Source organism: Phoenix dactylifera, chromosome 7, assembly GCF_051530095.1.
Source record: "Phoenix dactylifera cultivar Ajwa chromosome 7, Ajwa_hap1_PhDact_Kaust_v1.1, whole genome shotgun sequence".
NCBI lineage: Eukaryota > Viridiplantae > Streptophyta > Magnoliopsida > Arecales > Arecaceae > Phoenix > Phoenix dactylifera.
The window spans coordinates 29,105,795-29,123,046 of NC_143196.1; the positions used below are offsets into that span (position 1 = coordinate 29,105,795).

Here is a 17,252-nt window from a genome sequence, read left to right on the forward strand (position 1 = left end):
TCTCAAAAGGAGTTCTAAATTCTAGTGGTTGTTGGTGGCCCCCTATAACTCTAACAACACAACAAGCGTTGGGATCACCACTCTGGCAGATAGTTTCCCCATACTCTGACAGCCAGTAGGTTTCAAACAGGAGGGACATGGGACTTGCTGGACTTAGGGCTCTCACTAAGAAAAAGGCTCCATTAACTATAACGCATGGGAGTTGATGCATGTCTTCTCTCTTTTTTTTGGAACTTTGAAGCATATGTAGTGGACCATTGGGTGGCCCATGCATGTAATCTCACTAGAGAGTTCAAGTCCCCTATATGGTTTGGACAGTAAAGCTACTAACTTGTGTATTTCGTATGGGTGCCACCTGCCATGGATCAAGGAATATTTTCTTCGGTACATCAGCGGAGCAAAGCTGGATTACAATTATAGATTCCATAGTCGTCATCTGCATTTAGAAGACAACTTAGGGCAAAGGGTGGATAGGATCGCCTGCTCTCATGATGAAATGGCCATCCAATCAGCAACTTGATTTCCTTCACAGTATATATGCGTCGCCTTGAAGGCTGACACCCTTGTCTTCCATGCACGAATGTCCTGCAATGGAGAGGAAAGCTTCAACTTGTTAACTGTTACTGTGGAGGAATTGCCCTCGACCCATATCTGTTGGGCAGCACAATAGTTCACTGCATGATCGAAGAATATTAGCGCTAGCTTGCTGCTCATGAGTATAAGCAAATCCAGGAAAAGTTTTGTTCTGCGAGTTCTCTTGCAATATGTCTGAAGTACTGTCTTGCAACAAGGTCTCAAGGAGGTCATATGAAACAGTTCAGATTTCTTTGATCAATTATTGTTTTTAACATAAAAAAAAAGAGCAAGCTATAGTTACAGTAAATCATTTATACAGGGAGTGATTCAGGGTGTGAATCACTAAGAATCACGAAGACCATGCCATGTTTTCGAAACTTAATGACAACATTCAAAGAAATGATACCCCCAACTTTTTCTTTCTTTATGCGTGTTATCTCATCTGCCGTCGTTATCGCATAACATTTTCTAACTAGCGAATAATAATTAGGAGGTCATTGTCTGAAAAAGAATCTAACACACGAGATGCATGTTTGAGTACCTGATGGATGATAGCTAAGATTGTACAGTATTTTGATACATGGTTAATAAAAAAAATACAAGATTGTTATGTTTACGTACGTACTTCGAATGAACATCTGATGGGCAGAGAAATATCAATTAATATACTAATGCTGGAAAAACATCAAAATGGGCGCATATGATCCCTTTCCCAAAGGATAAACCAACTACAATTGTTACTTTGTATGTCAACTGGAATCAAGATGTGTCACCGATGCGCATGGATTCTCTCAAAGGAAATAATTTGATGATGCTGCCTTGGTTTCCATGAAATTCTCTCCTATTCAACAAGAGATGCATGCCAATTATGCAATATATATGATCTTTCTGGGAAAAGAGATATATGGAATTAGTTATAATTAAGTGTACTTATTCATGGGCATGCATGCACACATGCATGAACTCTATATGTACATTATGCCGAGCGTATTCAAGTGCACTTAATTCGTATCAGTCTGCACACGTGTGTCATCATTTGGTGTTCAAGGGAGGGAGAGAGAGAGAGAATGGGGTGGCAAGTCCCAAGGTGTCATGGATTCATGGTAAGCAGGGATTTGCGGAAAATGCCCATCACAGTCTAATCATGTCGAGGAAAACAAGGGAAAAAGATAACCCATGACCAACCATTTGAGGAGCAAATTCGAACACCACCACCATTTCTTAATTCCATGGTGGGCTATACCCTCACCTGCCCAACTCAGCCTTTTTCAAAGAAGGAAGAAGCAGGAAAAAAAAAAAACTTGCAACCTTTCTAGATCACTATCCACCTGTGCCACCCAAGGGCCAAGACCATAATTCCAACATTTTCACTAAGAAACACCTCGAACCACCTAAAGTAGCCACATCTAACACTTCATGAAAAGCCTATAACCTTTGGAAATGCTACAAATACCCATTCTTCTGATGAAATTTACTCTAAAGTACTCGGATGCCAGATTTTATAATACCAACCAATTCCTCTTCCAGTCTTCCACCTACATATATATATATATATATTAGTTAGAGAGAAACCCTACCTTCCACCATGCTTCAACTCTAATTCCCTGGTGATCAACTTTAAGTTCCTTCACAGCCACTGGACATGGCAGACCTCCCTCAAGTGATCCTTCACCGCAACCGCAGACGGCGTTCTCGAGCATCCACCGAGTACCTTGGGGTCCGCCGTAGGCCATGGGGGCGCTACGCCGCTGAGATCCGGAACCCTTACACCAAGGAGAGGCACTGGCTCGGAACATTCGACACTGCAGAAGAGGCTGCGCTCGCCTATGACCTCTCCTCCATAGCCTTCAGTGGGCTAGCTCGAGCTCGTACCAACTTCTACTATCCTTTCTTCGCTCCTCCCTCACCTCCTCCTCCCCCGCCGCCCCCACCTCCATCACCTTTGCCTGAGGAGAGGGATGATTGCTATTTCGAGTCAGGTTCCACTGAGGATGATGATTCCATGACCATCGCAGCCATCTTACAAAGCTTTCGCCACTCGAGTGCTCTTTCTTCCTCTTCTCTTCTTTATTAGAAAAAAAAACTATGTGCTCTTTCTTTCATTGAAGGGACGGATGTAGCTTTTATTCTTAAGAAGGATGAGAAATGGGAGATGCGTGATATTAGGACGATTAGTGTCCAGCATATAAATGGTTAGATTTTTGGGGCAAGGTCAATGTTGTGATGTCCTGGTAGTATCATCATTGACCACTCATGAGTTAGCGTAGTGTGTGGATCTTTAAATATCAAAATACATCTAGTTTGTAATATATCCTAGTTCTGAAAATAAGCACACTTTCAACTTGGTATGAAAGACATAATGAATTGAGTGTTAGTTATTATTTGTGTACTTTAACTTCTCAATCATGGTACTTAATTAGGCCTTCTGATCTCATAAGCATCTATTCCTCAAATCACATCCAATGATCATCACATTTTTCTTAAAAAGAAAAAAAGATCACTACAAATTTGATCTCATGTTCCCAATCAAAAAAAAAAAAAGTTCTTCCTAGTATGATCTGGTACTCTCCAATTTACTGCAACTGCATCATTCTGTAGTCATAGGCATTGCCAATTATCAGCATGAAGGTTCAACACTAAGTGACTAGTCAAAAACCAGAAGAACTTCGGAGTTTCTTCCAAGAGAAAAATAGAAACTAAAATGCCAAGTAACTTAATATTGGAATTTTTTACACCAGAAGAAAGAAAAAAATTGAAGTGTTAACTGCTCGAATAGAAACCTGGACTTGAATCACCAGAATGGGAAGCAATCATATGTATCCATAGGAGGCTTAGAAACATGCAATAATTTGCTCACCACCATGAAGGCATGGGATTTGTCGCTACTCTATGTTCTGTATTCTAACTTGATATCCCAGTGTCCGGCCGGTGTGGGGTTGGGGGTGGTTTGGACAAAAGGGAAACACCAGCTTTTAGGTAGTTCAATGGTTTTAGACATGGATAGGTTTTAGGTTATGTCCTCTTTAACATGTCATTTCATGCCCTTACTTAAAGTGTTTTTACTATTGTGATAACCTCTTCTCATCATTCCACAAAAAAGAAAAAAATAAAAAAAAAAGAGAGCTTCTTCTCGTTTTGTCTGGTTTTGTGTTTTTAGTGTTTCTAAGAGGAAATACTGCCATCCTCAACAACAACAATAGATGTGACTTATGTAATGGAGAAAGTATTGATGGTTGTGTTTTCAGGCAATTATCTGGCATTATATATTTGTTTGGCACTAACTGCTCTGTATCATATTAGTAGATACGTACCTAAAGAGAAATTAAGATAAACATTAAGTACAAGGTAGTTCATATGTCTATCCATTGATCATGTAGTAGCTAGGACTCATTCACAAAATATCATGGTTCATCATGTGCATTTAAGCTGTAATAATTAATAGCAAACACTGGAGTCTATAGGAGTTATGGATCTCAGGAACTTCAGAAGAAAATATTGATGATTACAATGTTCTAATAATGTCCTCAACCACACTGCACCTCCACCTTGTGTTCTGCAAGTATATTCCTGTGTGTTCCTTTCTATCCTTTCAATTTTTAGATGAAATCTTTTATCTCCTTTATTTTATGTAGTAATTCTTATAGATTCTTGAGCACCAGTCATAGTCTCTTAAGAGATCGAGCTTAAAGATCAAAGAATGTAAAACAGAAAATGCAACCAATAAGCATTACACCAAATAAGATGTGGATAATATGAGAAAATCTTAATTGAAGCAAAATACAGGGTGCAAATGATGGTTTGTATTCATTAATCTGTGCTCCTTGAAAGTGGACTTGAATATTGTTGATTGACTGTAGCTACTTTTCGATTATTTTGGTTTCAAGATTATATAAAGCACACCTACTTCAAAGCCGGTTAGCTCACTTAGGATTAGTCGGTTGACAAATTCATATGTGCCCAAGGGACACATTATGTTGAAGTTATGATTTTGGCATGACTTGATTATGTAACAACTATGCAATCATATCCCCATCTGAACTTCTCTCCGTAGTTAATATGTGTATAAAAATCATCATTTTTTTCTTTATGTTTTCCAATTTGTTCTTCAAATTTTTAGAATAATCCTAAGGTTTAAGAGGATATCAATATATTTATCTTTCTACCTGTTTATTTATTAGAATATACTTACAAGTGAGAAATGGCAGATGGCAATATTTGAAAATAAAATATGAGGACTAATTGAACAAGTAATTCCCATGGATGATGGATGCTACTACCCTAAGGTTATCTATGATTGAATTTAGACGGTCATTAATACCATATTGTCATGAAAAGGCCACAGAAGCGAGAATAAGCATCCTGCTGCTATCTCAAAACAAGGGGACTGCCAAGGCTTTAATGATACCTCATATGCATTTCATCTAGTAATAGTGCTGGCTTGATATGAATCATGATACTCTACATCAAGTAATTATTTGGCGTACATGTTCATTCAGAAATTTCATACATATATAATAGGAACAAGCCATATTTTATTGGTTAGGTATATGGATTTTAACCAGCTTGGGTGAGTTAACTTAATGATAATAGGTATATGGCATTTTATGATCATGCTAAAGTTGTGTTTAAACTTAATGAGCATGCTGCTGATATATGTTGTCACTATTTTGTTGTTTGATCGATGATTGAGATAACCTCGATCTTGATCTTGTTGTCTGTGGTGTTGCCTATAAAATGTTTGTTTCACGGCGGTTCATGATACATGAGCTTATAATTTATGAAGCTCAATTCCACCCTCAATGGGACTATTGTCATGATTTTGGAACTTATACCTTTAGAGACTGATACTTGATAAAAATTTGAAGCATCACATCACAAAAATCACTGAAACTATTTAAATTTGGCGACAATTGCATATAGATTTTGGAATGAAATATTTAAGTTCCTAGGTGAATGCAAGCACTGCAAGAACATCTCTAATCAAATGATGCAAACTTTTTCTTCCTGCAAAAATGCACCAACCAAAAGTTGAATCGCCAATTACCAATTTATATAAACAGAAAAATCCAATACGAGCTGGACGTTTAATAAAAGATAGGGAATGGTGACTTACAGGAAAAATTAAGAGAGTGGGCTTCTAGCTTAGGCTTATGGAGGCAACCAAATTCTACTATATTATTTCAAACGATATAAAAATTAGTTGTTAAATATAATGTTTGTATTTATTTTGTACGTGAGCAAGCAAATATGGGCTACTATTCAATCTTCGACTAAATCTATTATGTATGTGTTTGGGCCAACATGACCTGTATATCTAACGTCGAGACCTCCTACCGAGGTCTAAACTTGAACCGGACTAGGTAGCGAATCCAAAACCCAAAGCAAATTGGAATGAAATCTAAAACAACCCTTTCCTACTCCATGAAGGACAAAGTTTTATTAATATCTCACTCCCTCTCTCTGGCTCGTGCTAAAGAGTAATGCTCTGCAATTCTCATTATTTGCATTTGAAATATTTTCTTGTCCTTATCGGGATTCGTACAAATTTGGCAATTAACGAGATACACATGAAGTAGTTGAATGGTGAGTTGTTACGCTTCCTTTAATGAATGTAAGAAACTTTTAAGGATTTGCTATGGTGCTTCCTAAAATCTTTATAGCATAACTTTAAAATTTTTGCCTACTATTAGAACAAATTTTCCTGATTTCTCTTATGGCAACCAATTTATAACTGATGGAAAGCCAAAGTATGGGCAGCAAGTACCTTAATTTAAGCAAAATGCAAGGGTATAATTGATACCCTTTACATGGTAAGTTTAGTAATTTTTGGACAACATTCAAAGATCATAATTGGTTCATCGGTTGATTTATCCATCTCTATCAGTCACTCGTCCGGCTCTTCATCTTCCTCATTGATCCGCTCCACTTTTCGATGGATAACCGGAAAGGGGCTATCGCTCTCCTACGATGTCAGCCGGCCCTTGGTCATTTCCTCTCGATTTGTTTCATCTATCGATGGATGGCCAATATAGCACTGCTGTTTTTCCATGATGTTGACTAGCTATTAATATTCCTCTTTTGATTTGCTCTACTTGTCGGTGCTTGACCGAAAAAACACAGCGACCATGGCCGAAGCGCCCTCTAGGTTGAAGCTAGAGGGCCATGGGATCGGAGGCTATCAGATGGAGGTTGAGAGAGGTGGGCCGCGGATTTGAGCTTCAATGGAGAGATATAGAAATGGACAAGATCAAAAAGAGACTCGTCATCCACCTCAACAAGATGATAGACTAGATGAAGCTTATGATTTCTCTTTTTGTGGTTAAGTTCTTGGAGGCGTTAGAGTGAACAATGAGGCCATGGAATAAAGGATAAGAAGCCCTCGTAAAATCGGATGAATTGATTAATAGAGGAGATGACAATTCTAAGCCTACCCGAGTAAATGGCTTAGATTTAAGTCTTTAAGAGTACTATAATAAAAAGCATTAAAAAAAACCATAGCAACTTTTTGTAAGCCCGGAACATTTTCTTTCTTTTTTTTAATCTATTTTATTGTTATTTCCAATTATTTATAAAAGCAGACTTTTGCAAAAGTTATTATTAAATATTAAACATATAAAGTAAATCTTCTTACCAGATTAACCTTAAATGAAAAGCGAAAGCTTGCGAAACATGCCTAAAACCAAATACAAATCCCTGCAAGAAGATCATTCATAGAATCAAAGTCGCATATAGGTGCCCTAATTTAGCTCTTTCATACAAATGTTCCAATTTAAATGAAGAAGCGACAAATAACTGCCAATTATCATTGGCCATGGGATACTCATCTAACCTCCATTTTTGTTTTTTTGAGAGCAGTAATACCCATCTAACCTACATTATCCACAGGTGTTGCCAGTTTTGAGAATTTTACACTGCCTCGGTTACATCGTTTACTATCACTTAGAGGGGCATTTTAGATAAACCAGGTAACGGCAAGGGCGTCATCTAAATTTTCCCACAGGCATCCGCATCAAGCCCAAAAGGCTAGTTCTTCTCTATTTCCGCGTTGTTCTCACCGGCGATAACATCCGGCGGAGCCCGCCCGTCCACCATGTCTCTCCTTCCTCCTCCCTTCGCCGTCAAATTTCTCCGCTCTCTTCCCTCCGCCGCCTCCGCTTCCGCTTCCTCCACTACCGGCGCCGCCTCTGCCTCGGCTTCTTATTTCTCGATCCCTCTAAATAATGTCAGCTCGCATAGCATTCAAAGAAGATTCGCCGTGGCGGCCGCAGGGAAAAGCCCCATCGAACCCCATCTCCCCTTCTCCTCTCTCGCGCTCGATGCCTCCGCCTCCCCCGATTCCGCTTCCCTCACCGCCTCCGTCGCATCGCCGCCCTCCATTTCGCTTACCCGGTGGAATCTCGACCACCGGCACATCTTTGTGCTGAACTGCGCTGCTTGCGTGGTATGATCATCTCTTGGTTCATCAAAAGTTGCTTTTCTTTTTTTTTTTTTCAAAGAAAAGAAATTGTCGGGAAATCTTACGACTCGAACTATATAACCTCAAAAGTTACAGTTTTTCTCCACCTTTCTCGAATTTTATGGATTTATAGCTGTGAAATCTTCTCAGGCTGCACTTTCGGCGTTATGGCTTTTCTTTTCTGCGATCCCAGCCCTTTTGGTCAGTGTTTTCTTTGATGATTTGGGGTTTGGTTTTACCGAAGGTCTCATTTTTATTGTATTTGGTGATTTACAAGAATTACTTTCTGCGAATTGGGATGCTGAAATGTGTAGGCTTTCAAGAGGGCTGCGGAGTCACTCGAGAAGCTGTTGGACGTCACGGCAGAAGAGCTCCCGGATACCATGGCTGCTGTTAGACTCTCTGGCATGGAAATCAGTGATTTAACCATGGAGCTCAGTGACCTGGGGTCAGTCCTTAATTTTTTTTTTCTCTCTCTCTCTGTTTCCTTTTGGTTAATTACAGAATATGTGGATACTTAAATGAGTGATTTTTATCTATCGTTGCATATATATCAGATTGTCGCATAGAGTAGGCTGTTTGTTCACCCAAAGGTTCCATTGGATGCTTTCAATTATCTGGATATTGGCAGGATATTAATACTAGAACAATAGATACCCACTTTCATTTGGATGTTTAAGATACATTTCTGGTATTTTTGTCAGCATTTTTATAGTTATTCATCCATCTAGCTTAGTTATCTCATAGCCCAATTGATTTGGTTATGTAGTCAGGAGATAACACAGGGTGTCAGAAGCTCTACCCGAGCAGTTCGGATAGCTGAAGATAGATTGCGGCGTCTCACTACTATGGCTCCAATTGGTTAGTTTACTACTTTTGATGTTATTGTGTGATGTTAGCAGCAATGATTAGGACTCGATGATGTGTTTTACCCCATCTTCAATTGATTAGTGCCGGTGCAGGGAAAAACCACATGGAAGGATGAGACTGAGGGACCAGTTGTAGCTAGAACAGCAAGGAACCTGCGGGAGGGGATTGCAAAGGGACGTGCAATTTTTGGGGTAATTTTTAGTGTCACGCAAATTTCTTGGCGGGCTTTCAACTTTTTGTCTGCACTTGGACGAAAGCAGACTGTCTGACAGCAAGCGGTGAGCTTATTTGAAATATTTCAGCTGCTGGGAATAGAAGCATTTACTCTGACCAGATGTGACTGCCATACATTTGTAGTGAGTTGCTTGAAATATGTCTTGATCATATAGGCCCTTTTTGTTTTAAATGGGTTTTTCTCCATGCTCAACATTATTGTGAATTTCTATTATGAGTAAGGTTTTAGTTTTGAAATGCCTTGAATAATAATCAATGCAATGTAGTGAACTTCTATGGAAAGATTTTCTCTCTTCCTTTCTAGTATCATGGTGATTACGGTCGGTTGGTTGATTTACATAAGTAACCAGAAAAATGTAGGCTGACTATCTTCAGAATGTTGTATGATATATCTTGCAATGGATACGTGTCTTGCAATTGAATGTGGTATCATATATCTTGAAATGTAGGCTGACACCTTTGTCATGCCTCTTTTTGGATGGTGATGTTTTTGTAGTTTGGACCTGCCTTGGTTCCTTTCACTGTGGTGCGCTCTATTTATAATTAACCTTTGAAATTATAGAGAAGCATCTTGTAATAGGAAACCTCAGATATTTACTCTGATTTCCTTTTTAGAGCAATGGGCAGTTGATGACTAGATACTTGAGATGATCACTTATCTTTTCGTCCGAGATTTGTGGAAATCAAATTTTCCTTCCTATACAGGAAGTCTGGAAGCAACTCGTTCTGTTGTTTAAAAACGCATATGTGCTGTAACCTCCCTTTAATGATCTTAATGGTGTTTTGTCTCATGGAACCTTGTCTTTTTGTCAGGTAAATAGCTGTTATTCCTTTGACTAATGGATCATAAGATTATGTACCAGCATTCTCTGTTTGTGCTTTAAAGTACAGATTAATTCCATCATCAGGTTAATTGTGTGAATGTTCGACATCAAGCAGAAGGATGTTCCTATTTGACAATAGTTCAAATGTTAGTCAACTTATTGTCTTTGATGCGTGCAGATTCAATTACTTCAGCTGTGTGAATATTCGATAATTCTTATTGATTATTTTTAGTTGAAGGGGTTCCTTATCACCTATTTGTTTATGTCCAGTTGAAATATGCCTTGGGTCCTTACCTTGTTGTGTCCAGAGCTGCTTTTTTTATCCTTTCCAATTCTTGGTCTTAGGGGTATTGTAGCATGACCATGCAGAGGTTCCTTGCCACATCTGCACCTAAATTCACTAAGATTTAGTCATGGTGATTTCTATATGTGCGTCAAAATCTAATTAGGTGGGTTAAAATGCATCCTTTTGCTCCGATAACTCTCATTAGTTACTAAAAAGAGCATTTCTTGAAAAATAAAATGAAATTACGAAGTCTGGATCTGCTTTCTTGTTTGTAATTGTCCTTGGTAAAATGCATAATTTCTCATAAATACTTTCTAAGAAGTGTATAATACTAGAAACAAAAGTAGCAAGGAGAGCAAGCATTGTTCCTATATCAAGAAGATAAACAACAATAAAGCTTTATAAAGGTCAAATGTGTAAGCTGCATAGTACAATGATGCAACATGATACTAGCATGACGCCAGTACTGCGAATGGGAAGATAAGTTTCTGAACATTCTTTAGATACACCAGAATATTCTAGGGCAGTGAATCTGTTGTTTATCTGCTACTATATTTGCAATATATTGATAAAAAATTTGTGTTTCAGATTTTTAAACCTCATGTTTAACTACCGAAACCCCGAGCCATGAAAATTAATCATGCTACTGATGATGGACATGGCTTCAACTCATATAGTGTTGACAGTGATGACTCAAATCTGCAATCTAACACTAAAGACAGCTTCTAAGATATTCTATGAAACAAAACAAGTCAACACTAGAGAGGCAAAACCATTACCTAGAGATAGGAGTCATAGGACCATCATGTTAGGACCTAAGGATGGTAACAAATATATGTATTGTTGATATGAGTTACATAATCCAATTAAAAGTACAATGCAAGCAACGAAATTGAAATATAACCATTATGTACTTTAAGATTGAGTCTATTGAACTTGTATTTTATGTTAAGGGATTATGAAGGTGTCTTTTTGGAACAATTGGAGTCATGTTGGACTCGTTCCCCAACAATATAAGGCCTTTGAGATGGTTTCGTTTGTTTAGTTCTGGCTGTCCATATAGTCGCGATATGTTGCAAAATGTAATGATAACAACAAATATAAGCTGATACTTGTAGGAACTGATTTTGTGATCCCACTGTAACATGCCAATGAGGTCTGATGCATCATATGTAATATGAGTGTACCATATGATACTGTATGCTTGTGTGTTGGTTTTCCAGCAAACGTGTGTTTGGACTTGTGGAAACATGGTGTTCTTTTTTGAATGGACTCCAACAAGCACTAGTCTGAGAATTTAAAGGTGACCATTGGTGTAGGATGATAATTGAAGAACACAAATTTTTCTGTATATAGCTTTTTGACCTTTGATAGCTCCACAGACATGACCGTTTGCGATACCTCTCAAAATCATTAATGTTCATTACTCTTGTAGTATCTTTTCATAATTTCTGCAATTGGAAACTTGGTGTTCCTTGATCTTTATACTGGTGACTTTGTTGAGGCATGAAAATAGCGTCACTAATTGACGTTCTTAATAAAGCCAAATCTTTTCAAAATTTTCATTGGTTCTCTGGATTTTGGAGAAATGATGAACTTTTTTTGGCAGATCTGCCCAATGTGATAGTGCCTTCAAAATCTTCATAAAAAAATTATGCCATTCTTTGCACCTTGCTCACAAGAGAGAACAGGGGTGTTGCAATGCTGATGTTGGTAGAGTTTCATGATTTCCAACAAAGTTTGCTATGCCAGTGTAAGGAATGGCTCAATCTTTGTGATCCATGCTTCGATTATGTGTCAAGAGTAGATCATCTCTTTGCATGTTGAGCTTGTTCAGATGATATCGTTCTACTGGTATATATGGACCCTTCCAGCTGCACTTGGTACTCAACAAAAGGATTTAATTGGAAACAACACAAACTTGGATAGGAACTGTGTGCACACTCGAGTTCGGAACCTTAATTGTTGTTACTAAACCAGTAGTTGCTTTTGTGAAGTCGGCCAATTATGCCCGCTACCGGTATTAGCCATAACATTATTCTAATTTCCTAATAATATTATCAGACGAAATCATCTTTTTGCCATATACCTGAGAGTATAACAAACACCTTGTTGTTGTTGAAGACCATTACTCTACAATTCCAAGCAAATTATTTATATAAGAGTGTGCAATAATTGAGTACAAGTATTGTTCCTTTCTTGCACCATTGCTACCTATTTGAAACTATTTTAAGGCAAAACCAATTTTGAAACTATTATGTCTAAGTTTGTGGAGAACGTGTTGCATGTAACAAAAACTGAGGGATTTGTGAGTAGGGGTGTCAAAGGGCTGGGTTGGGCCTAAGTCTGAAGCAAACCCAAGGTCTAAACCTTAGGCTTGAGCCTGGCTCGGCATGGAGGTATGAGGCCCAATCTCGTTCCTACTCAGGATATGTTTTCAGGCTGGTGGGTTCAGAACCACCCTATTTAATTTTCACCATATTATCAGCCCAGGACCGGCCTAAAAATTGACCAGCCTTAGAACCTGAGCCCGAACCTGTTTTTTTTCTGGGTCTGGTCTTCAGGCCATTAGGGCAGGCCTAGTCCATTGACAGCCTATTTTTAGGTTGATATCTTCAGTGGGGTTGTATATGTTTCTTAAGCTCCATGATGAGGGGTTACTAATTTTTCCTGTGACAAATTTAATATAACGGAATTAAAATGATGTTAGCCGCTACAATTGTGGCAAGGGAGGCACTTCAGTAGGGCCACATGGGGGGAGATTGAACATTGGCACCATGAATATATTATTTTATGCAGACATGCCAGAAGCTCCAGTACCAATGTACAAGTCTCTGGAAATAGATTTTCTTTTCACAGGTTATACATTTGGTTGTCAATGTATGATATGCATGACAAAAAAATTCTTGATAATACTTCTAAGAACAGGAGTATATAGAACTAATGCAAAGAACTTCCCTGGTGATTGGTTAGATATTTGGTTGCATCTCTTTTTGTAGTAGATACACTGAGCTAATTGATTGATTGTCAATGCCACAATCAATGAGGTTATCAAGATCATATCTAGGACTAGTATCTCCATGCATTACTTTTGACATTTATTAGTGTATCTTCCATCATCTTTATTATTATTATTATTTTTATTTTTTGTATCTTCCAAATAATTGGAGAAGCCTTGATGGCTATGGTTATTCTCCCCTTAATATCTCTCTTAGGACATGGTATTGTTCAAGTTTTGCTTGGATAAGCCAGTTCTGATTGTCTTTTCATTCTCTGATGCATCTGCGTTTGGATGCATTTGTATTCTCTAGTTACTTGTATTGGTTTCACAAAGTGGATCCTAAAACAATTCCTCCCATGATGTCTGTTTCTGGGTTTTTTTTTCATTTCTCTTTCTTTTTGGACCATTCATTTATGGGTTATGGGAAAAAACATTCGTGTGATGTATCATTTAGGTAATGAATTGTCAACAAGTGCGGGATATGTTTGAAGCATAGATAAGATTAAAGATACACAGTTAATGTGGTAATGATGTTGAGGGTGAATTCAATAATTCAGGTTTGGGTGAATTATATTTTTTTTTCTTTTTTTGTTTGAGTGTAAACTTAGAATGGGTCTTTAGATGGACTTTGCTGATGTATACTGGAGTTGCGTGTGGGAATCTCCGAAGAGTGGCGGCAGCTAGTTGTGGAGAGATCTCAGTGGAAGCTTGCTTGTTAGAATCCCTACTCTTCCACCCATAATGTCATCTTCCAATTACATGGGTTTTTCTCGTATTATCTTTTAAGCTTCGACCTTCATTGGTTGACAGGGAATATACAACCCTAAAGTCTCGAGACTTGACCCTGTTGAGCCATCAAAATGTTTGAATTTCCTGAACAAGCAATTCAATGCATCAAAGACTTTTTCCAAAATCACATGCTTTTCAATCAGGACTTGGCTCTGACCCACTTGTTCAGGTGCAGAACATTTCAACTTTATCGGGATGGGGTAAGCTTAATACTCAAGATTCCTTCATGATCCAGGTGTTTTCAAGACTTCAAAAAAATTATAACTTTTGCAGTGTTATTCAGTGGATTAATGAATTCATAATGTTGTAATTTTGCTATTTGTAACAAGGATTATTATGATTCTCTGAGATTTAGTATCTTCCGGCCTTAAATTTAGGATTGCTGATTATTTGGTAGAAAGTTTTGAGTAGGTGGCACTCTAAGGGACACTCTATTTGTTGATGGTATTTTTTTCTGATATTGTTGGTAAGCCCATGGCCTGCTTTTTGTTTCTTGTATATTGTGTTATATTTTTTTCCTTGCTTCTTGCTCCATTATTTGTTAATGTCTCTGTTACGTACCCTTATTGGCTTAATTGATATCCCTTCAATGGATTAAAAATTCCCTTGGAAATGTGCATTATAACCAATGTTATTTAGCAGGTGGTGGGAGTAGGACTAGGTTCAGTCATGGAAGGAAATGTAGTCTAAAGGAATTAGGAGGTCCAACCTCTAACCAACCATATTTAAAATCTAAATCCGATCTGATAATGCATACAAACTTTATCTGTCTGCTACTTGTATCTTAAGAAATGTTTCATATTTTAATAAAGAAAATGCCCAAACCAACAAAAATAATTTCATTAATTGCATCTTAGTTAATCTTGATGAACCATGATTGCGATATCACTGGCTGTTAGTGCAAAAAAGGGCCTGAATTCATCAGTAAGTGGGAGCAGGTATAAGTCTATTCTATCAAATGATATGTTGAAGGGATAAAAAGTGGAGATATATAGATGCAGTTGAAGTGTCTAGGATAAAGATTAATTGGTTGGTGACCACCTGAATTCTCTCTTATCTGGAGTGCTTGAGGCTTTGGCATTGCATCTCTCTCATTCTTCCTTTTTCAAATTGCCACAACAAAGGGCTAGTTATCTTTCATTTTCATGCTTGTAATGATTTCTTTATTGTATGATAGTATGTCCCTCGTGTTTTGATTAAACTACAGAATAATTTCATTGTGAAGTTGTCAATATATATAGTTCATCATTGCAGTCACAACATCCTCCTTATATTAAAAATGTGCCCCTGTTATTCTTGAGTTTTGGTTCACAGTATTGTTTTTCAAATTATATTACCAAGAAGAGATCATATAAACCAAGAGTTCTTCATGCTATTAAAGGGAACATACCATGGAATGATTTTATTGAAAACTCATTAATATACTTCACTGGATTTAAGTCATATGGTTCTTGAAAGCTTTCTCTAGTTATTCTGGAGTTAGCTGTTCATGATATTTTTATTCAAATTATATTGAACTATTCTCTGTTTAATGATTAAAAAAAAGCCCAAAAAGATCAAGTTGCACATAACTAAGGATTGTTTGGCTATTAACGGAAACTTTTCTAGAATCAACTTCTTCCAGCTTCATGTAAGACCAGTCAAACAAGTGAGGCATTTCAAGTAACACCTTAAACACCATGTGGATGGGTCTACATCTGTGTTTTTCCCTGGGCTTGACCTACCAGAAAAATTAGGGCTAGTTCAAGTTGCTTAGATTTGGATAATTTGCACTAGCAGTCATTCTGATAGGTAATATTTTTTGCTCAAGCAAACTACTTTTCATATTGAGGTAGCTACCGATCCATGCAATGAGGGCATCAATGCCAGGTTCATGGTTGTGTAAATTTGTTCGTTTCTTTTCTAGAGATATTTTATAATCTATTATGCTGGTTTTTCAGTTTTGACTACTTGAGATCTTTCTACTTGGAAATAGGTTCTAAAATAAATGTGCTAATGTCTGCTGTTTCGGACATGGTTCTGATCCCCTTTCATGCAGTGATTTTTTTTTTTTTTTCAGTTGAATCAGTCTGTGTTGTGGAAGGCTTATGTTATGTTTTGAGTGGATCGATTTGCAGGCTCTAGGTGTAGGCTTACATGGTGTGAATAAGATTTGTCGCTGAACATGCAATATCCTACACTTAATAGATACTGCAAGTACTTCCCCAGATCAGAATCTTAGAACTAATTTTGATTAGGTGGGCTCCATATTTGCCTGACTTGATCAAAATTCATCTTTAGTCTTGGACCTGTGCTTAATCTGTATGTCAAAATTTTGGCTCTGAATCAGGTCCAGGGGCTCCGACTCCGTCGTGCTGGCACAGGGGCTCCTGTTCATCAGCAGCTGTGCAAGGACTCCTACCAACCGTGCCGATTTCAGCAATTTTAGGAGTATGTTATCTTTTTTCTTGTGAGAGGAGGAACAATATGTTATCTGTGACCAAGGCTATGCTAGTAAAAGCCTGATCTCGAATACTAAATAAATGAACCCAGGTTTGAAAGCCTAAAAGCAACAGCATATTAGATTCTTCTTAAAAAAGCTAGTTTTTTAGTACCATCTTTCCCTTACTGGCAGTGTTAGCCATTGCATTGCATCATAATTTACTCATCTTGAAGATGGAATTTAATCAAGTTAAATGGATGGATAACTAAAATTTTTTGCTGAAAATTCTTCTTTTCACTCATCTTGAAGTATTTGATAATAGCATTGCAGAATTATGCAAAGGCTAAACTGACTTGGATTGTGTTATGAAATGAAACCTGATTAATTTTAATAACATATTAGCATCATTAAAATTCAAGAAACAGTCAAAATTGGAAAATAGTCATTCATTGATGTGGTCACATATAATATTTTATTCTCTTCGAGTATCAGCTCTACTAGATGGCATCAAATCTAATATGACTTTATTTGGTGAACTCTGTAACAGAGTCGACAGATCTTTTCGTGAACAACTGTCAAACTCTTTTCCATGAACTAATGCACTTAAAAATTTAGTACAATCATAAATTTCGCTACTCAGCTGCATATTTAGGCTCCCATCGATCAATTTATACTGATTTATTTGATAACTCGGTGGAACTGTGTCAAGCATGGATCTGAACTGCCTCAAAATGGCGCCGAGTAGCTGTTTTTTTTTTTTTTTTTGCTAAGCTGGTTTATTCCATCAACAAGGA

General features: G+C 37.6%; 2 protein-coding genes across 9 annotated transcripts; both read left to right on the forward strand.

Moving 5' to 3' along the window:
- Positions 1–1,804: 1,804 nt before the first annotated feature.
- On the forward strand, positions 1,805–4,452 carry LOC103721201 (uncharacterized). Its single transcript, XM_088724379.2, has one exon. The coding sequence runs from the start codon at positions 2,219–2,221 to the stop codon at positions 2,648–2,650; it is 432 nt and encodes a 143-aa protein (XP_088580505.1). The 5' UTR covers positions 1,805–2,218; the 3' UTR covers positions 2,651–4,452.
- Positions 4,453–7,581: 3,129 nt separating this feature from the next.
- LOC103721190 (uncharacterized) lies at positions 7,582–16,584 on the forward strand. Of its 8 annotated transcripts, none has more exons than XR_016396005.1 (7): positions 7,585–8,017; positions 8,183–8,233; positions 8,347–8,480; positions 8,802–8,893; positions 8,984–9,180; positions 16,096–16,273; positions 16,366–16,584. XR_016396005.1 is itself a non-coding variant. In XM_008811281.6 (6 exons), exons 1-5 carry the CDS (start codon positions 7,667–7,669, stop codon positions 9,169–9,171), a joined length of 816 nt encoding a protein of 271 aa, XP_008809503.4. In that variant the 5' UTR covers positions 7,585–7,666; the 3' UTR covers positions 9,172–9,180; positions 16,366–16,584. The 8 variants fall into 8 exon arrangements, 4 of the variants coding, with proteins under 4 accessions (XP_008809505.4, XP_088557657.2, XP_008809503.4 ...); XR_606277.6 differs by having other exon boundaries at positions 16,154–16,273; XR_003388321.4 differs by having other exon boundaries at positions 7,586–8,017; positions 8,984–9,258; positions 16,154–16,273.
- The last annotated feature ends 668 nt before the right edge of the window (positions 16,585–17,252 follow it).

Bases quoted from the DNA above. Each gene is read 5' to 3' on its own strand.
- LOC103721201 (XM_088724379.2), top strand. From the start codon at position 2,219: ATGGCAGACCTCCCTCAAGTGATCCTTCACCGCAACCGCAGACGGCGT.
- LOC103721190 (XM_008811281.6), top strand. From the start codon at position 7,667: ATGTCTCTCCTTCCTCCTCCCTTCGCCGTCAAATTTCTCCGCTCTCTT. The intron at 8,481-8,801 runs GTCAGTCCTTAA...TTGGTTATGTAG, and splicing joins ATGGAGCTCAGTGACCTGGG to TCAGGAGATAACACAGGGTG. The intron at 8,894-8,983 runs GTTAGTTTACTA...TCAATTGATTAG, and splicing joins CACTACTATGGCTCCAATTG to TGCCGGTGCAGGGAAAAACC.